Source organism: Danio rerio, chromosome 7 (genome assembly GCF_052040795.2).
Source record: "Danio rerio strain M-AB ecotype USA chromosome 7, GRCz13ab, whole genome shotgun sequence".
In the NCBI taxonomy this organism is placed as follows: Eukaryota; Metazoa; Chordata; class Actinopteri; order Cypriniformes; family Danionidae; genus Danio; species Danio rerio.
The window spans coordinates 38,074,323-38,094,471 of record NC_141027.1 but is presented as its reverse complement, the minus strand read 5'-3'; the positions used below and the strand labels follow the sequence as shown (position 1 = coordinate 38,094,471).

General features: G+C 35.9%; 2 protein-coding genes across 6 annotated transcripts in view; both read left to right on the top strand.

Annotated features, from left to right (window-relative positions):
* The window catches only part of tent4b (terminal nucleotidyltransferase 4B), a 34,700-nt gene extending 28,353 nt beyond the window's left edge, over window positions 1–6,347 (top strand). Inside the window, exons 8-12 of one of the 2 annotated variants that reach the window (NM_001326696.1) lie at window positions 210–336; window positions 1,843–1,952; window positions 2,031–2,230; window positions 2,449–2,589; window positions 4,528–6,347. In NM_001326696.1, the coding sequence (NP_001313625.1) occupies window positions 210–336; window positions 1,843–1,952; window positions 2,031–2,230; window positions 2,449–2,589; window positions 4,528–4,668 (719 nt within the window). In that variant the 3' untranslated portion in view covers window positions 4,669–6,347. The remainder of the gene's footprint in view (window positions 1–209; window positions 337–1,842; window positions 1,953–2,030; window positions 2,231–2,448; window positions 2,590–4,527) is intronic. The other variant, XM_087259787.1, reaches the window with a different exon arrangement.
* A 2,697-nt stretch (window positions 6,348–9,044) lies between these two features.
* The window catches only part of adcy7 (adenylate cyclase 7), a 97,088-nt gene continuing 85,983 nt past the window's right edge, over window positions 9,045–20,149 (top strand). For all 4 annotated transcript variants that reach the window (XM_087259792.1, XM_087259791.1, XM_087259790.1 and 1 more), the window contains exon 1: window positions 9,045–9,206. The gene's annotated coding sequence lies outside the window, so the exon portion shown is untranslated. The remainder of the gene's footprint in view (window positions 9,207–20,149) is intronic.

The window sequence follows — 20,149 nt, the reverse complement described above, 5'->3', positions numbered from 1 at the left end:
CAGTAAACACGTTTATGACTGCATAAATTATTGTCCTTTTTTTTTTTTTTTTTAAAGTCGATTATTGTGCATGAACGTGTTTGTATCTAAAAAGTTCATATCAATACTAAGAACTGACCCTTGCTTTACATTTGAACTGATATGAAAATGTCATCAGAGTTTTTGTGAAAGGATGATCTGATTGCTGTTTCTGTATGACTGCATTATAGGAAATGATGTTGGGCGAAGTTCATATGGGGCAATGCAGGTGAAAGAGGCTTTTGATTACGCTTATGTCATCTTAAGTCATGCCGTATCCCCAATTGCCAAGTACTACCCCAACAACAAGTCAGAAAGGTGAGACAAAAGAGAGTTGTAAATGTTTTGAAGCAATATGTAGACTTTATGCAGGCAGAGAGATGGATATTATGAATGCATACATTTGAGTAAAAAGTACACTGGCGAAATTAGTTCACACCACTCTTTGCTGTACCTAAATAGTTGACGGATGTTAATGCACAGTCATCACTATCGACTGCAATACTAAATAAGATGCCCATCTCTACTGAAAGCATCAATCTGCTCTATGCGCTTGTGGTTTAAGGGAAAACATGTGAAACTGTTCTTTGATGCACTGTGCTGTAAAAGTGACAGTGGATATATTTACTGAATATATTTATTCTATATATTTAGAGCTTAAATAGACTAGTTGAAGTTTTGACAAATGTTTTATATATTATATTCTATATATTATCAAACCTAAGATGCACAAGCTAATAATTTTGACAAATTCTATAAATTATGTTTTATTTATATTTATATTCAAACCTAAAACAGACAAGCTTACCATTTTTACAGATTGCAAGAAAGTAAGAACATTTGCTGTCAGTTTTACAGTTCATATACTAACCTTATGAAGGTCATTGGACTGAAACTGAGTTATGTTCTAAAAATAACCCGCAATAGGGTTATGTTAATAGTAGTAGGGTTCATTTTTTTTCACAATTACTATAGATTAAGTCTGTAATACCCCTCACTACACACTTCAACACTTTCCTCAGACAGGCGTTAACATTTTCATACTTTTCTCTTGTGTTTAAACTCTCTCAAAGTTCAAACTTTCCTAGAAAAATCAGTTTAGTATTATGGAATAAAACCAAAGCCACGTACAACCTCGTAACTTCTACCTTCCTTTAGCATGTCCAGAAGTGCAACTTTTTGTGTGATGGTTAGCATCTTCCTCTGCCTTTTGGGTGCTATCGCAGATGCATTTGACGGTGCAGAACGTTTTGTCGACATTGTGGGGAGAAAACCTGCAAACATAGAGTACAGCACTTTAGAATCACACTGCTAGCGAACGAAGATTTATATACATTTGGCAAGCTGAACGCATCCTGTACTGTACAGGCGACACAGCATGGAGAAGATTGATTGACAATGGTCTACAGCCAGTCAGGACGCAGAACACAATGCGCTGTTAAAAAGAAAGCATGTCAAATTGCACGAAAACAATCAGTGAAACTGCAAGGCTGTTAAAAGTGAACTGTGTTGTAGCGAGGGACCACTGTATTAATAGTTGTTTGTGAATTCTTTTTTTATTGGTTCTAAATGATGCAAAATAGTGCAAGAAAATTAAGTTATAATCCAAATATTAAGTTGTAATCTACCATCATTTAATTATTCTTTATTCATTGTTTAGCTTAATATTAAGTGTCACTGTATGTGAAGTGTAAGCACTGATCCGTACACACAAACATGCCCAGAGTAAGAAAAGGAGGAATCAAATTCTGCCACAGAAATGTGTTAAACTCAGGATGTGCTCGGGATAGGGTTGATGACTGGTCTTATCCTCTCCTCTCACAGTATTCTGGGTCGAATAATCCGCGTCACACAGGAGGTGGTGGAGTATCGTGACTGGATCAGTGCGCAGTGGGGTCAGAAGAGCAGCAAGGAGCCCGTTCTCAACTGCAATGGTGTGACATCCTCCATCAGCTCTTTAAATCTGTCTCTCGCTCTAGAAAACTGACGAACCCTTCTCTGTTTGTGCACAGCCAATGATCTCACACTGCTGGTTGAGCGTGAGGAGCTTGATGAGTGTAATAATAACCTTTCAGAGGACAGTGTGGTGTGTACATCTGTCCCCCGCAGCAAAGTGTCCTCCAACTCTTCGTCTCCTTCCCCTTCTTCTCCTTCATCACCGTCGTCATCCTCCTCTTCCCCGTCTTCAACGGCCTCTAGCTCAAGCGATGCGGTAAGAACATTTTCTAGTTGAAACAAGTAAATAAAATTCTTTCTGCAAATAATCATGATTGTTTTCTTATTAAACTATCTATTTATTTGAATCCATTTCAGTTTGATGTTGCCATGTTTTTACCTTATATAATTTCTTTTACCTTTATAATTATATAGGCTCACTCTGTATGTATTGGAGAAATATTATGTTTGTCTCAAATTGTTTTCTTTCTGTAGGACTCTGATGGGACTCCCTATAAGACAGCCAAAGCTTTGGGTGGAAGGAGTACCTACAGTGAGAATACAGAAAGGATCTCTAATCACAGATCACAAAATCATTCAGCATCCATTTCCACCCCCACTCATAAGGGCAATAAGGTAAGAGCCCGGTGGAATGAACAACTAAAGTGTATTTAAGATTATCGCTTCAGTTTGTCAGCTACGTTGTTTATTGTTAACCCCTAAAAGAACATTTCAAGAAAATTGGTTTGTAATTTTAGTAAAGAAAAACAAGTCAGATCTGACAAGGTGCATTGTTGCTGCATGTTTTTCTGTTTTCACAAACAGTATTTTAGTTCTTTTCACTCTGCAAAAAATCATTCAAATTCTTTTTTACATAAAAAAAAGAGCTGTCAGGTATATTTAGAGCAAGAATTAATTGTTGACATTTGTTTAAAGCATTCTAGTGCAGACCCAAAATATGAATTATCATTTTAAGTCTTTATAATTACCACCAGGGCTTGACAAAAACTTTTTTGATCACCAGCCACTTTGGCTAGTAGTTTTCCAACATTACTAGCCACTGGCCATTTTCACTAGCCACAGTTTTGTTGTTGGAAAAATACATGTTCTATGCACAAATTCGACTTTGGCATGCTAAAATTTCTTGATTTAAATGTTTTGTTATGTCCACATGCCTCCTCAATCATGTTTTTTGTGTGTTGTGACCTTGCTCAATTAGCATGAGCAAATTGTGGTTATATAGTCTCTCGTTGCAATTCGTTTTATTTGACTTTTCAGGGCTCAACACTAAGGATCTACCTTTTTTTTTCTCTGACCACACCAAACTAATTATTTGCCACAATAAAAAAAATGGGTCAAAACAAGAAAAAATATAGCAATATACATACACCAAAGCTGCTCTTAAAAAACATTTTGACAAAAAACAATTGACATTTCCTAAAAGTTATTGTCATGTATCTAATACTATACACAGCAGTCTGTCCAGGCTAAAGGTCCCAAATCACCAGTTTACTATAGCTAAATGGAGAGTTAATCTCCTATTAAAGCAATGCTATTGTAAAGCATGATAATTAAACCACATTAACAAAATGATTAAGCAAAAAGAAAGCAGGTGTAAAACATTCTGTGTGCGATAAAGAAAGGATAATCGCATATACTCTGTTAGCGTTAGGCTCATTAATGGTCTGTTTAAAAAATAAATCGAAAGCTGCAACTATAGTTGCTTACAAAAAATCTCGAGCTTTTGAAAGTAGCAGGACTCTGGGTGCATGAGCAATGCTTTTTTTACAGTCTATTTTAAAGAGAAGCGATTGCACCAGTTACGTTTTCAGGCACGGTTGCTTCGCACAAGGAAATGGGACACGGGAGCTTTTAAGCGCTCTCATCACATCAGCTGTGCGTCAGTGAGTGAAGATCAACTGTGTCTCACTGTGCGCCTGATCATTCTCTCATTTGCTATTCACCTGCTTTCTTTTGCTCTCACGAACACTTATCAGTTGTGCTGTTTCTCGATTCTAAGAGCACATTTGCCACACATTGACAAACAGTCTTAAACTAAAATTCTAATCCTTAGTATCAAGGCAGCAATGGCAATTTAAAAATGATTTTCAGCCAAAGTGACTAATGTCCGTCTAACCCATCACAGCTAAAATCTACCAGCATTGGGCTGGTGTTAATGTCACTCCCTGATTACCACTCTCCTCTCAATATTGCACATTTGTCAGTAAGTTTTTAATTATTCAAAATAAAATAAAATTCAATTTCATCATAATAATGAACCAATCAAATGTTGAAATATAACTTTCATAAGGTATGTTTGTGTATATACTCACTTTTTCACATTTTAGTTTGATGCTAACTCTAAAATGAACATCTCATATCTGAATCCTCTTTTAACATTTTTAATTTAATGCATTTTGAAGTTTCATGTGTTATCGTTTTCCAGTTTCCTAATTAATCTGGGATCTATTTATAAATTAATAATATTTGAAATTAATACATCTAAATCATTGACTCAAATTGACAATTGAGTTTCATAACCCTAATAAAAATGTCATCTTGTGTTTTATCCAGAGCCGGCAGCTCGCTAACAAAAGTACTCAAGGGCCGCACAACAACCCCAACAAGATCCAGCAGAGCAGCAAGTCTGTGAAGTCCAATGTAAAGAAGAGGAAGCCTCAGCGAGACTCAGCACATGAGGACCTGTGCAGATAGGAGCAGCTCTGAAGCTCTGCTGCTGCTCTTAGCATTCATCTCTCCTGTCCCGCTGTTCAAGGGATGCGTCTGACTATGAAGCTGGAAAAAGAAAAGAACAAAAAAATAATAATAAGAGTAATTGAAGTGGGGCTGCACGGCCATTGGATTGGAAATCATGCAGGAGAGTTTAGGCCTGAACTTCACTGGCTTTCAGCACAGCTTCTGCTCACTGCCTATAGAGGAGCTGCACTGCTCCACTGGAGGACCAGAGAATGTAGACCAGAGAAACTATTCAACTCCAGCAATACCTGAAGAGTCCTGGACTTTAGCCTCGCGGAGGAAAACTGAAATAAAAAAACAAGACTCAAATTACAAAAAAAGTTCTATCGAAAAGATTTTTAAATGTCTAAAAAACATGAACATGTAATTAGTACAAGAGGAATTATGCATGTTTTTTTTCTTTTTTGAAGAGTGGTTCTTTTTTCATGTCATGTACGCAGATTCTAAAAATATTTGTACAAGAAAAAAACAAAAGGATACAAAAAAAAATTTACAAAGAAAAATCCCCAAAAAATATGATCAAATGGTTTCGTAATACTTTTTATAGTACTGTTCAAATTTTGCCATGCTCTAAATACACAGCTCCTACAGCTTATATGTACGGGTTTGGGTTCAATTGCCAACTTTTCCCATCATCAGCCTCTCCTGCTGTTGTGTTGTTAGTGTAATGTTGTGGTCGGGCAGCGGAAGAGTGTCTGCATATCTGGAAACACGCACAGATTTGTGAAAGAGGAGTGTAGTGCATCCATGTGGAAATTTAATGAACACTACAGCTGTGGCTTTCAGACTGTTTCTCTCAATGATCTGCCCATCATAAAAGAAGTTGTATTTGTTAATGTATTTATTTTTATCAATGACAGTGGATTTCTATATGCTGATTCTAGCGGTCAGATGTTTTTGTGTTCTGTCTTATGGGCTGAGTGGCAAAACATGATTGTTGCTTGTCATGTAGTGTGCTATATATAGAAATGTTTTTTTTTTTTTTTCGCTCGAATGTCAACAACCCATTTTCTGATTACAACTGAGTGACCAACTTTATTTCTGAGAGTACTATTTTAACAGATATAGAAGAGGTGGTTTAAATATTTTAATTTGTGGCTGGCCTACGTAAAGGGAGATGAGGTGAATTGTTATTCTTATTTTTTGTGTGATTTATTTTTTATTTTGTTTTACTTTCTGTTTATTTAATTTAATTTTATTTACTTTCATTCCACTGGATCTCGATCTATTGAGCAAGAATGCCTGTTCTCTCAAAAATTCTTCAGATAAACAGCAGGTGGCGGTGTAACCCAAGGTTATCTCATACACTGTAATTCCCCTCTGACTTGACTTTTGTTTCGTTTTTTTAGGAAAGATTTGTTTAATTAGATTTGCTCACAGATCTCTGGTGTAGTTTAAGAGAGACAATGGCTTTTGATCAGATGAGATTAGTTGCTCCACCTGTATTGAGTGTTTATGATGCTATTATGGAGTATCAAAGCCAGCAGTTTGTCTTAAAGCCAGATATGGATGCCACTGAAATTGAGTGAGAGAAATGTAATTGAAGGATCATTAGTGCCACAGCCAGTGCTTCACACAGGTTTACTTCATGTATCCATGATCATCCATGCAATAAAAATTACAGCACAACTATCCAACATATTATTCCGTGCAATTTCTGCTCAACCTTCCAGTTTGCTTTTGATAAACTGTACTAAAAATGTATACTTCATTTTCTTTTAAATATATGTTGCTTGATATGGGCATAATTGAAAGCCGGTTACAGAGCTGAGCTAATGTATGGTACTCTATAGTCAACTTGTACTTCAGAATTCAACTTAATGCACATTTTTAGTCATTTTGTGAGAGACTAGATGTCTCGCAGTTTACATAGTGTATTCTGATTTTACTTGTCTTCATTGGTTTAACTGAGGGCAGTTTAAATTTCCTTTTAAAAATGACATTTTCCAATAGAAAATCTTTGCTATCTCATGTTAAGTTGAGCTTATTTTACTCATTACTAAAGGTTTAATGACGGTGCACCATTTTTAGCATTGAGTGAGCTCAAGTCATTCACATGTATTAAATTGGCAGATCTTGTAGTCCAAAGTGACTTACAATCGAGAACTGACTTACAATACAAATCGGTTCAAATCCCATGTGTAACTGCTTTTTGAATGTTGGAGGTGCATCACCCATTGCTGAATAGCTGAGCGTTAGTCCAGCAATTTCTACAACAATGGTCTCCAACTCAGTTCCTGGAGGGCTGCAGTTCTGCATAGTTTAGCTCCAACTCGCACCTGCTTAATAGTCTTTAGTAGTCTAAAGCTGGGGTCACACTGGACTTTTCTCCCCAAAGACTTCCATTCATACGTATGTGAATGCAGCAGACCGGAAATGCAAAGTCGTGCATCCAGTTTGGCAGATCGCTGCGTTGGAAAGTTCAAGCTTGGTGAACTCTGACCTGCGAAATCGCATCCGAGTTGACTGCGTGAGACCAATTGAGAATCAAAACATGACCTCTCTGAACAGGAAGTTGAAATATTGACCAATTGCTTGCTTTTTTAATGTCTAATCATCTTGTTCAATCCCGCCCCTTTTCACAGCACCATATGATAGAATTTCGCAAGCTCAAACTCTAGTGTGACGCAGCTTAAGACACCTTGATTATTTGGGTCAGCTGTGTTTGATTAGAGTTGGAGCAAAACTGCAGAGCTGCGGCCCTCCAGGAATCGGGTTTGAGACCTATGCTCTATAGCAGGGGTGCCCAAACTTGGTCCTGGAAGGCTGGTGTCCTACATATTTTAGTTCCAACTCCAATTAAACATACATGAAGGAGCTAATCAAGCTCTTTCTAGGTATACTAGAAACCTCCAGGAAGGTGTGTTGAAGGAAGTTGGAGCTAATCTATGCAAAACACCGGCCCTCCAAGACCGAGTTTGGACACCACTGCTCTACCGGCTTTGATGTTTATTTTATTCTCATCTCTATTGTCTCTGGCATGTTAAAATAGTCATACTCTGCTATTTATGTGATTTGTGATTTGTATATATAGTTATGGAGATAATGTTGCAGTGGTTTGGTATCAGTTGTGAGCAGTCATTTTACACTTTACAAAGGCAGAATAACCAAATAATCAAAAAAGGAGGCAAATATACTGTTTAATTATACGTTTTTTTTGTACATTTCCTACTTGTAGTGCCTGTCTGAAGTGTAGGCTTTACTTCCAGCTGATTCTCTGATATGCACAAAGCACACAATTGCAGCTTTCACATTTCACACAGTTGTACATTTTTATCGACTTCTCATTAGTCACATCTATGTTAAATCTGGAAATCCCAAAAATGAATGAATATTGAATATGCATAAACAATTATATATATTTTATTATTTTTATATAATATTTCATGGTTAATCTTTATTTTGGAAAGAAATTGTCTTGAGTCATTGTTTGAGACTGTCACTCATTATAAAAGGCTACTATTAAGACAACATGTTTTGTATGTTTTTGTGAGAATGGAAAGGGAATAAAGCTCAATTTTGAACTCAATCACAAGAAATCTCTGTATCTACAATAAAAGGCACTTTAAAAAAAGAGAGAGCAGTGTTATATACAATATTCTTGCAAATGCTTTCCCATCCTTTTAATGCAATTATAAACAACACTACGTTATCATAAGAGCGTTCAGTGGCATTAAATGAACGCTTATGTGGAGGGAAAAATAAAAGAAATCTTAAAGCTTTTATCAGGATGTATTTATTATGCAACAGTGTAGCCCACTTTCAAACGTATAATAGCAAAGCATGTTCGTGTATTGTACAAAGAAGTTCAAAGAAAATATTTTACTTTCAAGATATAAAATGAAACGTGTTATGAAGTAGCATATGAAGTAAGGCTGCACCAAGTCGCATTCGTATTAACACAAGAATTGGCTACATTATGTATGTTAATGCTTGTTTAAATACAACTGGATTTTGTTAGCTCAGTTTTATAAAGCAGTTACCTTTTGATTTTACGAATAATAAAACAATAACTAGCCTAAAATCTTTCTCAAGAAATAGTTTTCATCGTCTGTGAAGTTTAACGAAGGCTACTAGGACAGATTATCTTGAACATGTTGTTGAAATACATTATTAAGTTTTCAGCCATGTCGGTGCTGTATTTTAAACCGTTAATTAAGAAATCTGCATAATAACGATTTATAAAATTATATTTAGCATGTATAACGTTCATCATCACGATTTATTCTGTTAATGAACATCAACAGTGTAGTTCAGAGTGACACTACAGATCTTTTTTCTTGGACGCGGGGAGGCGCGCGCAAAACAGACATGGTGGTTTCCGTAGCGCGTGCACAGTTTTGTGATCATCGAGTCTCTTGAGCGCGAGTCTCTGCGAGAGGACAGTTAGACAAGATATTACAACCAAACACCGAGCTGAAGGACAAAATTATATTCTTCTCGTTGTGTGCTTCAGCATCAAACAACCGAGTTTAGCCGCGGAAGAGAACATCCAGGTGAGTGAAGTTTCTGACTTTGGCGGATTCGATACCTGTAACTGTTAGAGTTCAGTTACCTGAACTCCCGAGGGAAGCTGAGCGAACAGAGATGCTCATTGTTTTTCCTTTAAAACTTTAATATTCGATGGTTCATGGTGGTTTATTTAGTTTTTTGGTTATACGAGTGCTTCTAGAGTCTGTTTATCTCTACCGGTCTGATTTCATGGCTGCAGGGCATCAGTTATGTTCGGAGAGAAAGCAAATACATTCCTGACTGAAAATGTACACTGTTCCTGTATTATCGATAATGTCGACATGGACTGTGCTCCAGCCTTATGGAAAAAGTTCGAATGCTGAACTAGTTTGCGCACATCTAAAGCCTCATTTCGTTTGTTTCAAGTATTAAAGCGCAAACATCTGTCCTGTTAAGCAAAAGACGAGGTGCCAGTCGGGTCTGGTGTTGAGCTCCCAAATCTTCCTGAACACGGATAACATGGTGCACATTTAGCCTAATGAAAGTTAATACAATAAATACTGCTGAAGCAGCAACCCTTAGGCAATGTCTGTTAGATAGTGGAAGTTACTGGTTTGCTTCTTGACACAAATGGTCTCTGTACAGGAAATGAATATGTTAGTGTGACCGAATCTAAGTGCACTGGAGGCTTATCGTATGCGCTGTAGAGACTGAGCAAACAAAGCCACTGGGCTTTCCATCTGCGAGTGAATAGAGAAGAAGGATAGATTTAAAAGGCAATTGATTGAACTCGTGGATTTTTTACATTTTGAAGTTGAATTCCCTTGACCTGGGAAAATTTTCTATATTTCTGATTAAAAAGGTCATATGCTTTATCCATTACTGTTTGGCGAGTTCTTGATTCCAAACATTTCTCACAAAAACTGTAAAAGTCATTGAAAAGCACTGGTTGTAAAGAGCAGGAACCCTTAAAAAGCAATATTGGAGATTGACTTGAGGAACTGACATATTTTCTTCAGTAACAGCTCCAACAATTAAAAACAGAAATTAGTGTGAAAAATCAATACTTATATAAATAACTCATTACATGTGTGTAAAAGTTGTCTAATAAGAAAACTAAATGCAGAGAATGGTTGAATTTTGTGGTAATAGTTCCATAAGTTCCATAGAATTATAATTCATATAATGTAAATGCATTATTAGCAGCACAAGACAATTTTAACCCACACGTGCTTTTAGCTTAAAACATTTTAAAATTTAACTTTGAGTGGTTTTGGACTTGGAGGGGTTTTCTAGCATCAAATATATACTGTATGTCACTTTACTCAAAGCAGAGTAAAGTTTGGGTTTGCACTTTACAATTTCTAACCCAAAAATAAAATCTGCTCCGGAGCAGCTTAGCTGTGTAAAATAAGTTACCATAAAGTAAGTTCTTTCTCAAAGTGAACTTGAACCTGCATGGGTAAAACCCCAAAACAAGCTTTGTGCAACAGGCAGATAGGAAACAGGATTTACTACTTTTATTGATTCAGCATGTCTAATGAACACACAACTATGAAATCAACTCAAATAATTTGTAATTTTAAACACTTGACTGAAGTTATGAGGTGAGCTTGGAGTAAATGCATTTTATTTTAAATTTATCCTTTATTTTACCAGGAATTTCCTATTGAGATATGCATCTCTTCTACCAGAGGGTTCTGGCCAAAATAACAGTATAAAAAAGATTCAGATACAAAAATACACATACATAAAATATCACAAATGAAAATTTACACTAAACATTCACATGATTCCTCCAGGTAAGACTTCAAACGATATTTAAATATATTTTGTGATGGAATTGTTTCTAATATGATTACACTCTGCATTTCGTTTCGGAACAGTTACATGTGATTTATAAGAATTTAATGTACTATAGCTACATGAAAGTATAATATGATAAAAGATGACAAATATAAGATGGCAATTTACCCAATAATGCCCTAGCAGTGAATAGAAGCATATTCATTTTTCTCCTTTGGTGCAGGGAAAACCAACTAACCATTTTGCACAAAATACAATAATGGGTACATGAAGATGCATTCATCACAAATCATATTGCAGCATGATATATACTATGACTGTCCCAATCAGATCCAATTAATTTGATTTAGAGTATCTACTGCTAACGATACTGATCCGATACATAAAAAATAATAAGGAAAAGCGAAGAAACAGATCCAGGATGTTCTTTATTTTTTATTTAATTCAACTTAGTTTAACATTCAACAACGCTGTTAACAAAAAGAGCACTTCTGTGAGGTAGTTGGATCAATCAAGCAATAAATAAAGTCAATTCTTCACTTTTGGACTTCAGTGCAACAGTATATATATATATATATATATATATATATATATATATATATATATATATATATATATATATATATATATATATATATATATATATATATATAAAAAACAAATAGCACCTCAACTTAAAACGCCCAGCAAGCAATCATAAGTTTACAAATCTCACTGTTTGTTATAGCAATGTTGTCGTCATCAACTTTATTATACCTTCAGACCGTAGACATACTCACGCTTTCTGCTTCAAGCTGCTTTTGTGTTCTACTTTGCCGGCATTTAACCAATAGCATCTATGCAACAAAGTGATGTCATGTGGCACATACTGCTGTTTCTGTGTGAAGTCAAGCAAAAGGTCCATCTCTGTGCCACCCCATAACTATTTATGTGTTATAAAATATTGAGAATACATATTTATATACATTGATATTTGGGCCTGATTTCTGATCACGTGATCGGACATGGACATCCCAGTCTATACTATCCAGCTTTTTTAATTATGACAAGTGTGCTTGCATATAAACTACATCTCCATAATCACTGAAAGGAAACAGCTTTAGATAATTCTTTTTCTTGCTTCGAGAGGAAGGCACTTCTTAATACGAAAAAGAAAACCCAATTTAGGCCTGAGCTTCTTTACAACATTTTCTATATGAATATTAAAACCCAACCATTCATCAAGCCAAATGCCCAAATATTTATGAATTTATAACATGGTAATAAATGTGGTATTTTCACATGCTTTCAAATCAGCATCAACACAAAGACATAAAGCACTCAGAAGCGACAACTGTAAAATCGCTGAAGAGTGATTCTCCTAGATTTCAGATTTGTGCTGTTTAAATGTTCGGTGATCTTTTGCGTAGCTTGTTAGTGTACTATGGCTTTGTGTATCAAACGCTGCTCCTTCTAATTAAACAGAGCTGGTTTAACTGAAATGCAGTATCGCCTTCGATTAATCGCCCAGCCCTACATCTAACCACAGCAGAATCGTTGTGGTAGAGAATCTGGCACAGCCTCAGGGAGCACTGTATGATTTGCTATGAAAAGAAAATTTCCTCTTTGGTTAAATAAAACCATAAAGTTATTAACCTGTTGCCAATGTTAGAAAAGGATGTTTGCATGTTCATTTTGCTTGTTAATTCTTATTGGTCATATAAAGCATTGGTCACACTTTATATTAGGTGGCCTTAATTACTATGTGCTTACTTTTAAATCAATCATTTAGTACAATGCACTTATTATGTATCCACATGTTTTTACATTGTACTAATATTTGAAAAATGATCTGCTTGTAATTACACCTGTAATTAATTTATGTAATTACATATTTACAGTAATTACACTGTTGACCCATCCCTTTCCTTAACCTAATCTTAAGCTTACCCAACCTCCCAGACCTGTCCCTAACCATACCCATATCCCACACCATGAGCACCAGGGGTGATGTGCAGAATGAACACAATATTTACATTGCACTTATATTCTGATTTAAGCGTATCATAATTAAGGCCACGTGATATAAAGTGGGACTAAGTGTATTTATAGAATGTAACCCTAACTCAAACTAAATGAATTGGTCTGACTCATAGTTGTTTTGGTAACACTGCTCAGTGCTCAAGGAAGTTTAAGCTCTATTAGCTAAATTAATCATCAGTGAGCTATAGTCTAGTATAATAAGTAATAATCCAGTATATATTTATCTTTGTCAGCTTCAGCTTAGAAACTTATAGTTTACTGTTAAAAAAATACTATAACATTATTATAATCAAAAGCTGTATTAGTTAGCGCTGGAAAATTAACTAAGATTAAGAAGAAAAAGCATATGCAACACAGATGCAGCTGTATTGTGAAGTGTTAAAATTGTTTCACACAATGTACTGTGATGTTAATTTAACACCTATAATGGGGCTGCACAATACAATACAAAAAATATAGGATATTGTTGCTGAGTATTACAATAACCATATTTCTTACGATATAACATTTACCTAAAAAAAAATTTGTTTTATTTTTTATTTTATCAGCTATGTTTTAAAATCATTTATTTATTTAATGTAGGGCTGGGCAATAAAATTGGTATACCAATATTTACTGACCACACACCATTATCATTATCGATAAAAAAATGTCAGTATGAAGTTTCTGTATGAAGCGCTATAGTTTTATTAAAATGTGGCTGCTGATCGCGCCTTGGAAGCAGTGCTAATAAGTTTGGGGTGTAAGTTTGTCATTTCCAATGGAGGCGTGTGACTTACAAATGAAGCGACAAACACATGTTGTGCAAGCGGCGTGCACTTGACGCCCGTGTATTTTCCAGCCACACCTAGGTTAAAAACATTTAAACTTTTCTGATTGCCTCGAGCGCACCGCGATTCATGCAAGTAGAACTAACCAATCTGCTTCACACTTTGTATTTAATATACACATTTTAGTAGTAATGGCAAACTAATGACCTTAGACAAACACAGGGCACCCAAACACTGCAGTGCTTTTTACTTTTCTCTATAAACTTGCATCGGAGCTGCAGCAATGGATGTTCCATTGGTCATCCTCTAAAAAATTGGTTGATGGTCACCTAGTTACGAGAGACGCCACGGTAGCACGAGCTCAGGTCAGAATGACAACACATGTGAAAACGAGTGCCAGCAGCAGGGACGAGATTGTAAATAAAAAAGCATGTAAGGATGTCACCAGAGTGGTTTTTTGGTTTCTTTTCATGTGCATCCAAGCCACTAGCGCCCCATCTGGAGGTTTTTTATAGTAATTCAAATATAGTCATTCAACTTGATAATTTGTAATGTTGCGATATGGATTTTAATAATTATGGTTAGTTCTCTTACTTGAAAGTGCATAATTTGTTTTGAGTTTGAGGTTTACTGTATCATTAATATTCACATGTTGAAGTTTTTTTTGATTGTTCAGTATTAAATTAAATGGCTAAAAGATATTTTTAAGATTAAATAGATTTTTATTTATACTAAAAAGCTGTGTTAAACCAAAAACGATATCCTGAGCAGATATTCTGACTCTGATTAGCTGTTGTCATTTTCTTCTTTCGTCTCGACTCCTGCCATAAGTGTTTATTTTCAGTTTTGAGTTCACCTTTGGGCCACTCCAGCCAACAGCAGAACAGCAACTACATAGGGAGGTGGGGATAAAGACAGTAATTGGTCAAATTTAGATAAACAACCAATGAATAAAATAAATTAAATTTATTACAGCAATATGTATTTAATATGAATACCGCACATACTATTATCACCATAATGATAATTTTTTGATGTATTGTGCAGCCCTAACGTCTGAAAGCTGACTCTTAATTTTGCTAGCATTATGGGAAGTGGTAATAGGAAGTGCTACATTAGATTTGACCTTATTTTCAATGGCGAATGGAGAATTCATTGTGTTGCTTGATGGCAGTCATATTGAGAGATGTAAGGGTTTCAGTATGAGACATGAAAGGGCACGTTTAGAAGCTGTAGTCGGTTACTAGAAACATACTGCCATGTGCAGCACATTCTCAATGCAAAAAGACTGGTGCAGTACACAAAGATAAGAGTGCAATAATGGGCTGTTTTTTGTTAGGGTTGTTTGTGCTGGGCATGTTTGCAGTGTTGAATATAAAGTTGATTGAGTTCACTGAGAGAAGTGTCACACTGTCTACCCGTGGAAAGCAAGAGAGGCAGACAACCTTCCTTACAGACGCGAGGCTAATTATAACCTCACATCAAACGTGCTGAAGCTTTCTGGTCACACTCCTGATAATGTTTGAGTTACGGTGTGCATGGAAGAATGTGTCTGCTTGTGTATTCCAAAGCTAAAGCTCTGCATCATCATATTGCCACTCAGAGATTACAGAATGCTTATCCAATATGTGTTAGTCCTGTCAGGATCATATGTTAGTCCTATCAGGATCATTCCTTTGATCAACTAAATAGTTCTGACTGTTTTATGTGCACATTGTATGCATTCATTTGTACTAGAATCTTTTAAATCACTTCATTGAGTCATCAATTCTTACTTAAAATGTCCAATTTTTTATTTCTCATTGCCTTTCATGCAGTATGTAACAAATGTTCCTAATGCCAGCCTCTTGGTATTTATTGGCTGCGCAATAACTAGACTTTTACCTTCCAACACTGTTGTTATTATAGCTGAGGTTTGAAGGATTTGCTGTATGTCACTATGTTGAGAAGACATTGTTTTCAGAAGTACAACTCTTTTGTATACTCTTTCGAAGGACGAGGTCTCCAATTGATACAGTAAAACTGTCACTATCATTGTTAAATAATGAAGAAGCCTCTGGTGCTGATATACAGTAATATTCATTTGATTTTAGTCACACACACTGTACGAAGGAGTAGGGCAATCACAAAAGACTGAGTCATCTGCTCATTAGGCATGGGCAGGTATAAGATTCTGATGGTATGATAACCTTGGGTAAAAATATCACGGTTTCACATTATGTGATTACTGCTCTAAAATATATTCTTTTTAAATGTCTGGGTAAACAACAACAAATTATTTCCCCTTTGAACTTAAAATATTTTATTTTGAGAAACATTAAAAATATTTTGGAGCTGTAAACATGTCAGACTAAAGAACACTACTTCTGCTGTATTTATTAGTTTCAAAAACACAGATCTCTTTAGTTTTAAACGGCATCTTTGAATATCTTTTCTGCTGGAGATACAATTGTCCTAAAAAAAGTAAATAATAAAAAACCTTTCTCATACCTTAGGAACAGTATTACGAACATTTTTGGTGGTTTTAAAACCTTGACTTTTCCAAACTGCGGTATACCTTGAAAATGTTTATCGTCCCATGCCTACTGCCCATAGTAGGTTCTTTTCAGAAGTTAGGGTTTTAGAGATACTGGAAATTTTACAGTCACTATATGAGCGATGTTATGCTATACATTTCTATAGTAGTTTATATAGTATTTTTTTTACCTTGTATGGATGTAAACTAATTGAAGGAAATCTCCAATCCTGCCACATATTAGTTGGGTCTCCTCACCAAGCAGTCTGTTGTTCACCAAGCAGTCTGTTGTTCACACCAATGCACACCTAGCATTAGATTCACTTCCTTATTAGATCACTTACTTATTTCATGGTTGCTGATTGGCTGGAAGGTGTGCAATAATAGTCTTTTTTTTAATGCACAGGTACTGAAGTACCAGTCAGTTGTTCTAATATTCCACCCTCAAACATTAGTATAAGTAACCTTAGTAGCTCAGTGAGAGTTGCTGGATCCTTCATGCCTCTCAAATCTCGAGAACAAGGACGTTTGTTCACCAGGGAGTTGATAAGGGTTTTTGGGGTCCGCCTCATAGTGCATTTAAATCTCATTTACGCATAGTAACCTATTGATTATCCTTTGCATATACAGGTATCTTCTGTACATCCAACACTATTACTTGTGATAAACACATCATAAATGCTCCTCTGCATATTGTGAGAATGTTGACAGCCAAGATGACCTAAAAAGACTCACGCAGTCACTTTCCGAGACAATGGAGAGCTGCTAGATCACTTATCCTTAATTTGAGATGCACATGGACCTTCACTGACCCTTGACATGTTCTCCACCCTTCTCTCTTGGTAATGCTAGTGATCTATATATGGTACAGAGGTTAAACTTTGTGTGTGTGCTTCTCTTTTCTGATGTTCCCTGAGGTTTTCCCACCCCTGCCCTGTGTGTTGAACCCTCCCTTCCTCTCGTGGAGGTTTTCTGGAGTTGACATCCACATATCCACACTGGTTATGTCTCTTCCACTTCATGGAATGCGGTACAGTTTCAGGGAGTGACTTCCTGAGCTTACTTTTGCTTCTTGTCTTTTAAACACATACACACTGTTTCAATACAGCCTTTCCAAATGCATATCGATGCCTGTTAAATGCCCTTCAATTAGAGCATACAGCAGTTTGGGGTAATTCTTAACATTACATTAGACATTGGACAGTAAAGAATTAACATTTGTTGCTAACTTGAGTTTAGATTACCTGTCACAAAAACCTTGACATTTGTCTCCACAAACTTGACATTTCGATTGCAACCCAACATTTTAAATTGTATCAAACTCCTCCACCTTGTAAAAGCACCTTAAGTGTTTATGCATGTTTTATCCTGTCTTCTGTCTCTGTGTACTTTGGCAGTAGGGATTAGGGCTGAGCGATTTGGCCCAAAATCAAAACCTCGATTAATTGACCATTTGAACTTGATTATGATTAATGAACGATTGTTTATTTTTTTTAGGGGTGTCAAAATTAATAGTTTTTTTCGGTGCACCGCGATGCAGATGCGGACAATTCGGTATCGGTTCAGTAATAATCATGACTGGTTATTATGTGCTGACGTCACTTATCTCCTTTGCGCTCTGTTGCGAGGGAGGTGAGCGCCGGTATTTACAACACTCAAGAGCCAACTCAGGGGCGGCGCGTAGCATAGGCAGCATAGGCAAATGCTAAGGGCGCTGTACATCCAAGGGGGCGCCAGAAATGAGCACGGTTAAGTTGGTTTTGTTTTCGATATTCCAGACACATTCAGTTATAGCGGCAATAACTCAAACACCTCTTACCCTAAAAAGATCTAAAGTGTGTTTCCTACAAAAAGACAAAGCTGCTTATGTTTCACAGCTGTCTTTTTCTTTTTTTTTTTCGCTCGATATTACGACCACTGCTCCCTTTAAGCCATCGCAATATGCGTTTAGCCGGGAGAGCTCGCGCGGAGTGGAGCTCTCAGTAAGGGACCGTCGGAAAAGGGCTTCTTTTTTTCGTTTTTTTTCCACTTTTTTTTTTTTTTTCGCTCAGCGCGAGCTTTGGTGCTGTCTATGTTTGTGTATGTTTGTGAATGAGAGAAAGTGTGTTGCTGTGTGTCTGTGTGTTTATACAGACAGCTTGTTATAGCCTCCCCCCAAATATAACACTGTGTATGGAAAGCATCGTCAATGCACCGTGATGCACCGAGATATCGAATTAAACCGAACCGAACCGTAAGACCAGTATAGGTTCACACCTCTACATTTTTTATTTTATTTTTTTGCCCTCATAGTTGTCGGACATGAATGAAAGGTGCATTACTTGATTTTAAAATAATTTAAAGTAAACTCTCACTATTTACCATCTATGATTATTAATTGAACATCAACGTTGAACAACTAAAATAAAACACACACTGCCTACAACCAACAGTCACTTTTTTCTAATAAAAAATAAATAACTTGCACTTTTGTAAACAAATAAATTATTTTCAGTGTTTTTCATATTAAAAGTGGAAAATAGGCATTTTCTCTTCTAAATAAAATAACTCCTGTATATCTTGTAAATATATTTTAAACAGTGCATTTCTTAAGTCTTCTGTAAACAAACATTTTAATGTAAATATGAATTTTATTGTTATAGAAAATATGCCATCTTTGGTGTAGCTTACAAATATTGTCAATTTAGTGCAAATGTGTGACGTGTAGTTACATTTTTTGAGAAGTGAACACATATGCGACTGTTCGAAGGCTGCACCAGATCATACCTGTGTGGTCAATGTACAAGTACAAGGTAGCCTTAACAGAGCGGAGTTATGTGACTCCACACACGGTTGGGATTTTAATTTTAAAAAACCTGGAAAAATTACATCGATTTTAGGTTCTGAATGTTGATTTTGATTTGCAATGATTATAGGTTTTTGTTGTACGATTTTAGTCTGGGAAATAATTACAGTTTCACGCTTATCATGTATTCATTCATTTCAAAACACATTTCAAATCACATGAAAACGCCTTATATTTTAAATTTATTGTTGCTCAGTCACTAATTCATACTGCAGGAAATAATTATAAAAAACAAACAATAGTCTATTTCTCTTTGGACTTAAAAATAAGTGAAAAAAAGATTTTGGGATTTAAACTTATGTAATAATTTTACACTGAAAGATAAACAACAGGACAATGAATGAATGAATTCTTGTCACGTAACTCGCAGTGCGCGCGCATCATTTTTTTTAACTAGGAGCACTAGGAAAGCGTGAGCGCATCGGGCTGTGTGCACACCGCATGCACATCACTCCCAATATGCGTGCAAGAAAAGAAATAATGAACTTGCGCGCACAAAAGACGTGACGTGAACTGCCCTTAGTTAATATCCTTAGCCATAATTAATCCAGTGTGCGTGGGTATTAGCCTCGGTGTACAAGCTTGGATCTTTAAACTAGTCCACAGTTAGCATAACTTTGTTTAGTTGCAGCAGTTTGTTCTGTGCAGAAACGAAATGTTTAGAAGTCTTTACGATTAATTAATGAAATTGATTAATCGTCACATCCCTATGGTAGGTTTTAAATTTTGGCTTGTCTTAAATATGTATTTTTTTCCAGCACAATGCATCTGGTAGTAAACTGTAGTTACACCCCAAACTCAGTTCATTGGCTGAGCTGGAAAGTAATTGACAGACTTGAGAGAATCACTCTTAATGTTTTGATGGGGCCTGGTATACTCAATGTTTACATTGTTTTTGGGGAATGTCATGAATGCCATGCTCTATGAATAAAATAATGGGTTAAGTGAGTTCGGCCAATTTGAACTAAACTGCTCAATAATACTTTCTTAAAAAATAATAATAAAGTAACATTTTTAGGTTTAAACATT